Source organism: Neophocaena asiaeorientalis, unplaced genomic scaffold (assembly GCF_003031525.2).
Source record: "Neophocaena asiaeorientalis asiaeorientalis breed wild unplaced genomic scaffold, Neophocaena_asiaeorientalis_V1.1 scaffold134, whole genome shotgun sequence".
NCBI classification, from domain to species: Eukaryota; Metazoa; Chordata; class Mammalia; order Artiodactyla; family Phocoenidae; genus Neophocaena; species Neophocaena asiaeorientalis.
The window spans coordinates 28,769,787-28,777,367 of record NW_020185339.1 but is presented as its reverse complement, the minus strand read 5'-3'; the positions used below and the strand labels follow the sequence as shown (position 1 = coordinate 28,777,367).

Below are 7,581 nucleotides of genomic sequence, written 5' to 3'. Positions count from 1 at the left end.
GGCCCAGCCCCCTTTCCCATTACATTTTTCTTAGGGGAAATCTTCTAAACCACGCACCCCCAGCTCATCCCCCGCCTGAGCTCTCCTCAGGTCCCTCCGGGGGAGGAGAGGCTGCCAGGCTCTCTGAGAACCCCCATGCTGCAGAGAAAGACGCCTCGCCCCTGCGGCTGAGTCTGCCCGAGCGGGACCAGGCGCTCGCCCGTCGTTCTCCGAGGGGCGGGCGGGGCGGCTCGGGGTGGCCCGGGCGGCCTGCGTGGCGCGGGGAGGGAGGGAGGGCGCCGCTTCCCCTGCCCCCACGAGGTCCCGAGGGGAGGGGGGAATCCCTCGGCGGGAGGCCTGTCCCTTTAAGGAGGCAGCCCTGCCTGGGTGTGCCCCGTCTCCATGGTTACCCCGGTGCTGGCTGCGGGCGCCGGAGGGAGGGAGGGAGGCTGCCGCTTCTCCCCGACAGAAGGAGGTAGCTGCGGGGATCTGGTACCCAGCGGAGCCCGAGCCGGAGCCGACCCGCAGCCGAAACGGGAGCCGCTGCGGCAGCCACCTCGAGCCGAAGGTGCCGAGAGCACAGAGGGCGCGGAGCCAGGAGACCGGGAATCGTGGGCGGCCGGGGCGCGAGGAGCCGCGCGCCATGCTCCGGGCCCCGACGGCGGGGACGCCCCCTTGCGCGCGGGCGGCTGGCGGGACCTGCGAGTCCGGGGTGGGCATTGCCCCCCGACGGCTGCGCTAGGGGGCGCGGGGCCCGGCGGGGGGCGGCCGAGGTGGGCGCCCTCCCCCGGCGCTGAGCCCCCTCGCCCCGGAGGGATGGGGCAGGCGGCCACAGCCGCCTAAGATGCCGGCCATGCGGGGACTCCTGGCGCCGCAGAACACCTTTCTGGACACCATCGCCACGCGCTTCGACGGCACGCGTGAGTCCCGACCCTCGCCCCACTGGCTCCCGGACCAGCTGTCCCTGGCCAGTGTTCCCGTCAGTCCTGCACCCAGACAGCTCAGCCTGGAGCCCTCCTGCTCTCGCCCTCTCTTCCCCGAGCCCCACTTTTAGCTGGGACCACCGTCTCCTTCCAGACGCCGTTTCCGAAAAATTCAGAGTCAACACTGCCCCGGGCCAGGCAAAATGGCTAGAACTCTCTGGGTTTGGGGGCCGGTCATGTCGTCTGTTCCTGGGGTCGCGAACCCCGACCTAGTCAGTGTAACCTATCCCATCCCTGCGTCTGGCGCTATCCCACCGAGACTACCCTCGAACTGGCGGGTTGGGAAGTGAGGCAAGGAAGCGGTGCTCAAGGGACAGCCTAGAGGCTAAAAAAACAGGTTTAGAAAAGAGGTTTGCAAACCAAGATAGAGTAGGCGGGACTCAGGAGAGCACTGTTAGTCCAACCTTACCTCACCACCTAAACCCACCAGCCTAAACCCACTGAGCCCTCTAGCCCCAAAAGGATAGGTTTGGGGACTCCCACTAAGACTGGGGAAGTTTGGAGAAGGTGACCAGAGCTTCTGGATCCTGGCTTTCTGGGGCTCTGAGCACTGGGAAAGTCGTGAAAGACCCCTCCCTTCTCCTCCTCCCTCAAACTCACCCCCAGTGGGGCTTCCCAGCTCTCTGCCTCTGTCTCTGGTTCCTGATAGGGGTGGAAGCCCATCTCTGAGACCATCCCCACCCCAGGCTTCTCCATCTGCTTTGCCTGCACTTGGCTCCCGCAGCCTGCTGATTCAGCGCCCCCCACTACCCAATACACTCCAATACAGCTCCAGGCTGCCAGAGCTCAGCTACCGTTCTTACACCCCCATTGTGGATCACATTCACTAATTCCTGAGCCAGGGGCTCAGGCAACTGGGGCTCAAACAGAGTACAGAATAGATGGTGGCTTGGATTGCCTCTCCGTCCAAGTGTGTCTCGGTGGGAGGAGCCAAATAGCCAACCCGAGTACCTGGCTGGTGAGTGAACCTGGCAGAAGCTGGCGGGGCGGGGGGAGGGGGGCTGAGGCTGGCCTAGAACTGGTCCTGCAGTCCTCCTTTGGATATCCCTAACCCCACCCCTTACCCCAAGCTGCTCAGGTCACACTCCAGAGGGCACAGTACCCACACGGGGCTGCATTCACCAACCTCAGGGCTCACACATGCCAATTCTTGAATGCACTTATACACAGGATGCTAGGAGTGGGACCTTGCAGGGCACCGACACACAGGTGACACTGTAATTCCTGTTCATAAACAGCTCCTGTCCTAACCCTCCCCCAACCCCCCATCCCAAACACTCACACACAGGATTCCTGGGATTTGTAACACCTACCCTTTGATTGCAGGCAATTGGGAAAGGAGGGGTAGTAGACCCTGTGCCCCTTCACCCCACACCTCCTCTGAGGGGTGCTCTCTTGCAGATAGTAACTTCGTGCTGGGCAACGCCCAGGTGGCGGGGCTCTTCCCTGTGGTCTACTGCTCTGATGGCTTCTGTGACCTCACGGGCTTCTCCCGGGCTGAGGTCATGCAGCGGGGCTGTGCCTGCTCCTTCCTCTATGGGCCAGACACCAGTGAGCTCGTCCGCCAGCAGATCCGCAAGGCCCTGGACGAGCACAAGGAGTTCAAGGCCGAGCTGATCCTGTACCGGAAGAGCGGTGAGGGGCCGCCTGGCCAGCCTGCCTTACTTTCGCGGTCTCACCCAGCCTGGTACCCACCCCGTCCACAGTCCCTCCTTTCCAATCCCATCTTCTCCGTCTCCCCATCTCATCCCACCTTCCCACATTCCCCTCTCTTTCTCCACCCCTCCTCTTGTTCCTGGCCCCTCCTTTCTTCGGTCCTCACCCCAGTCTCAGCTGGTACTCATTTTCCCATCTTGGATTTTCCACCCCAGCAGAAAAATGTCCCCATCTTACTTAGCAGGACAGATCTATGAACACACATGTCTGACTGTCGTCTCTGCTCTCCCTTGCCTTCCCCCACCCTGTTGGACCGAGTCTAAGTGTCCTAAGTGGAGCTGGCATGTGCCTTGACCAGGGGTGTCAATGGCCCCTCTGTCACCTTGCCTCGGACGGAGAATGGGAGCTGGGCTGAGTCTGTCTTTGTGCCCAGGGCTCCCGTTCTGGTGTCTCCTGGATGTGATACCCATAAAGAATGAGAAAGGGGAGGTGGCCCTCTTCCTGGTCTCTCACAAGGACATCAGTGATACCAAGAACCGAGGGGACCCCGACAGCTGGAAGGAGACAGGTGGGTGCCTGTGGGGCTGCCGATTTGGCTGCTGCGGCTGGGGTGCTGGGTACCTCAAGCCTTGGCGGGGCTGTGGTGGGCCCCCCACCCCGCCTGCACTCGCGGACCCCTGCTCTGCTGGCCGAGGAGCCTGTGCTGCTCTCATCTTCCCAGGCCCAGGTACGGAGAGCCTGTGGAGACAAAGTTGGACTTTTAAAGTCAACTTTACTAAGAAACTGAAAGAAACAAGTTCCACTAGTGCCCGTGAAGTACCATTTTCCCACCAATCAGTGAGGCTGAGCACAGACCCACCTGGTTCCTTGTCCTCATGCAAACCTGTCTGGGGAGCCCTGGCCAAAGCCCTCTTTTAAGTCCTCATGGTCTTTCCCCTCTTGCATCCTCTACGGGCTGGGGGTGGCCTTTGGACAGCTCACAAAGCTGTCATCAGAAGCTGCTCCAAGGCCTCTTTGCCATTTGGGGGTGTTGGGGGTACTCTCTGTTCCCCATCCCCCGCCCCCAGCCCTGGGCGGCCTCGACTCTGCCCAATGGCCTCCTGCTAGCTCTGCACTCCCCCACCCTGGGAACTACCTCCCACTCCCCTCTCAGGCCTTTCCCTGTGGTGTTCCTCTCTTGCCTGGATCCAAACCTCCTTCTAGAAGCAGGCACTGGGGGGAGTGTCTGTAAGCACCCCCAGGACTGCCCGTTGCTGGTGTTGGCAAGTGACTCCAGGAAGTGAGAAACGCTGGTGCCCCCAGCTCTAAATAGACTAACTAGGCGGTGAGCCAGACCAGTCCGTGGGCCAGCAACTGGTGTCCTACCCGCAAGCCCCCGGGCTGAGGCGTGTGAGTGCTTCGCCCATCATTCTCTCCCGCCCCTCTTCTTTTGCAGGTGGTGGCCGACGCCGATATGGCCGGGCAGGGTCCAAAGGCTTCAATGCCAACCGGCGACGGAGCCGGGCTGTGCTCTACCACCTGTCTGGGCACCTGCAGAAGCAGCCCAAGGGCAAGCACAAGCTCAATAAGGTGGATTGGCGCTAGGGTGTGTGTTTGGGGGGTGGGGCAGGGTAGGGGCCGGTTGAGGAGATGGAGAAGGGGAACCAAGCCCACCACAGAGAGAATGTCCAGGGGGCTACTCAGGCCCCACCAGCACTTTGGGGCTTGTGGTGAGAATGTCACATGCCTGATCTGTCGAAGGTATGGCGGAGAGTTTTGGCCCTGGAGTCAGATGGGCCCTGGCTCAATCTTGGCTCCTCCCCGAAGCAGCTGTGTGACCTCACCTAAGTCACTTGAGTTGACCGATCCTCAGTCTTCTGATCTATAACAAGGGGACTCTGATGCCTGTGTCAGAGGTGGTTCTGAGAATGCAGGGAGAGAAAGGAGGCAGATGCCTGTCCCAGACCCTATCCAAACTCAGTCTGTGCCAATTTCCTGTCCTCCCTGCCTGGACCTGCCCTGCCTCTCATTCAGGGGGTGTTCGGAGAGAAGCCAAATTTGCCCGAGTACAAAGTCGCTGCCATCCGGAAGTCACCCTTCATCCTGCTGCACTGTGGGGCACTGAGGGCCACTTGGGACGGCTTCATCCTGCTCGCCACCCTCTACGTGGCTGTCACCGTGCCCTACAGCGTGTGCGTGAGCACAGCCCGGGAGCCCAGTGCCGCCCGTGGCCCTCCCAGCGTCTGCGACCTGGCCGTGGAGGTCCTCTTCATTCTGGGTATGTGTGCTCTGTGCCTCCCACCCCTCCCTGGACCAGTGACCCCGCCGGGCTTTGATGGGGATAGTCTGCATGGCTTCCACTGCCCCCCAGTGTCCCCCTTGCCCTCCCCCGTTTATGACCCGTGGCCCTGGAAATCAGACCTAGGCTCCAAATATGTCTTCATCACTAATGGGTGACCTGGCCCTGAGCTAGTCGTAGCCTCTCCAAGCTGGTTTCTCCCTCCATCACATAGGCACACTATCCACCCTCTGGCTCACTGCGAAAACTAAGACAATGCAGGTAAAGGGCCCAGGACAGTGTTACACCCTGAGCAGGTGCCCAGGAAAATGTGGCTCCTCCCCACCGGTGCTGACCCCGCCCCAACTTCCCCCAGACATCGTGCTGAATTTCCGCACCACGTTCGTGTCCAAGTCGGGCCAGGTGGTGTTTGCCCCAAAGTCCATTTGCCTCCACTACGTTAGCACCTGGTTCCTGCTGGATGTCATTGCGGCGCTGCCCTTCGACCTGCTACACGCCTTCAAGGTCAACGTGGTCAGTGCGGCTGGGCTGGGTGGGCTTTGGGGCAGGACGGGGGGGCCGGCCCTGGGGTGACCTCCCCCTCCCCCCACCTCAGTACTTCGGGGCGCATCTGCTGAAGACGCTGCGCCTGCTGCGCCTGCTGCGCCTGCTCCCGCGGTTGGACCGCTACTCGCAGTACAGCGCCGTGGTGCTGACCCTGCTCATGGCCGTGTTCGCCCTGCTCGCCCACTGGGTGGCCTGCATCTGGTTCTACATCGGCCAGCGGGAAATCGAGAGCAGCGCCTCCGAGCTGCCTGAGATCGGTACTGGAGGCTGCCTCTGTGTGTGTGCGCGTGTGTGTGCGCACGCGTGTGCGTGTGTGTGTGCGTGTGTGTGTGCGTGTGTGTGTGCGTCTGCCCAAGGAATCTGTTCACTTGAGGGTCCGTGCGTCAGGGAAATGTGAGTCCAAGTGTGTGTCTATCAGGGGATGTCCGTGAGCTGATGTAAGGTGTCAGAGAGATGTGTGCAAGTCTGCCTGTGTACATGCCCATAGGTGTGTATCAGGGGCATGTGTGCCAGTAGGTGTGTGTTTGTAAGGAGAATGAGGGGGCTGGCGCGTGTGTGTGCAGGTGGGAGCGTGACAGAGCCACCTCGAGGCAGGCCTGCTCTCCTGCAGGCCCACGTTGTGGAGGAAGCCTGGTGGGCTGCCTGGGGGAGTCTGTTCACCCATCATGGCCTCCTCGTGGTCAAGCTTGTGCCACATTCACATTCGCCCACTCCCTGCCCAGCTGGGTACCCCACCCCTCTCAGAAGACCTCTCCAGGGTTGCTCCGATGCCTGGCGCTTTCCGGCCACCCTCTCAAAAGCTCATCCCCCACCATCTTGGCCCCTAAGGCCCCTTGCCCACTCCTGTCACCTCCGGCAGCATGGTTCTCAGCTGCTTCAGCCCTTCCCCAGCCCGAAATGCAGCCTTTCTCTGCGTCCCACCAGCGTCTTCACTCTCATTTCACCTCCCCTCTTGCAGCTCCTCTCTCTGCTCACCTCCCACTCATGTCTTAACTCCTGCCAGGAGGGCTTCCACCTCCACCTCTCAATCCCAAATGTCACCCTGAAGGTCACAGTGACCTTCTGGGGCCAAACTCTTATCCCTTTGAAGTCCCTGTAGCACCTGACCCTGCCAGCCATCTCTCTGCCCTGTGAGGAGGCCTCCTCCTGCCCCGGCCCCCCGCCTTGCTCTCCCTGGGTGATTCCACTGGCACCACGGTGTGAACATCTCAACTTCCATCCTCTCTCTCTGTCTCCAGACCGTTCTGTTCCAACGACGTCTAACTCTCCACGCCCGCAGATCCAAAATTGGACACACCTTCTTCCTCCCATGCCCTCCAGCCCTCTGGCAACTTCCCCGTAACTGGCCTTTAGCCCCCGTTTCCAGTCAGTGGGCAAGAGCCCAGCTGCTCAGATGCCTCCCCCAACCATGACTGTCTTCTCTTGATGGAGTCGGTCACCAGGAGTCCAGGTTGGCCTTAGAAACATGCTCTGATCAGTTCCCAGGGACGAGGAGACTCCCGCTAATCCTCCCTCCCTCGCCAAGCCCACGGAGACTGGTGTGTAGCCCAGAGGCCCACTTGGATATTCCCCAAAGCTCTAGCTGCTGAGCACAGGAACCGACACGTTCCAGGCAGTATGTCAGCTCCTTGGCGCCCGCCCTTCCCAGAGGAAGGCTGTGGCGGAGGCGGCTCTGGGGTCAGACGTCCCCAACGAACATGCTCAGAGGACTGGGAGATGGGTAACAGTGATGTAGAGCCCCAACCCCTACGTGGGTGACACACCAAATCCCCAGGTCAGTCCCCTCCCCACACACAACCCAGACACCCCGTGTCTTGCGTCCATGGGGATCCTCCATTCTGACCACGTCACAGGGGCTGCTGAGCTGACATGAAGAACACCTTTGGCTCCCAGAAGGGCTCTGAGCCCCTCCACGGAGAGCATGGGGCTTGTAAGGGGCAGGCTGACTGTTGGGCAGATCGCACCCTTGAACCCTAAGTTCCAGAGGGGCTAGTTCACATTAGGGGAGTTCCCAAGTCCTTCACATCATCATCTGCCCCTTCTTTCTCCAGGGAAACTACCCCCCAGCTGGGTGGGAGCCACGCCCGGACCTCCCTAAGTCCACCTCGGGAGGGATGTCCATGGGTGAGGGTGGCGCCT

General features: G+C 61.2%; 1 protein-coding gene across 1 annotated transcript in view; it reads left to right on the top strand.

Moving 5' to 3' along the window:
• The first annotated feature begins 823 nt into the window (after nt 1–823).
• The window catches only part of KCNH3 (potassium voltage-gated channel subfamily H member 3), an 18,332-nt gene continuing 11,574 nt past the window's right edge, over nt 824–7,581 (top strand). Inside the window, exons 1-7 of the mRNA XM_024736937.1 lie at nt 824–899; nt 2,364–2,597; nt 3,052–3,186; nt 4,054–4,187; nt 4,632–4,875; nt 5,252–5,409; nt 5,492–5,699. Of these exons, the coding sequence (XP_024592705.1) occupies nt 824–899; nt 2,364–2,597; nt 3,052–3,186; nt 4,054–4,187; nt 4,632–4,875; nt 5,252–5,409; nt 5,492–5,699 (1,189 nt within the window). The remainder of the gene's footprint in view (nt 900–2,363; nt 2,598–3,051; nt 3,187–4,053; nt 4,188–4,631; nt 4,876–5,251; nt 5,410–5,491; nt 5,700–7,581) is intronic.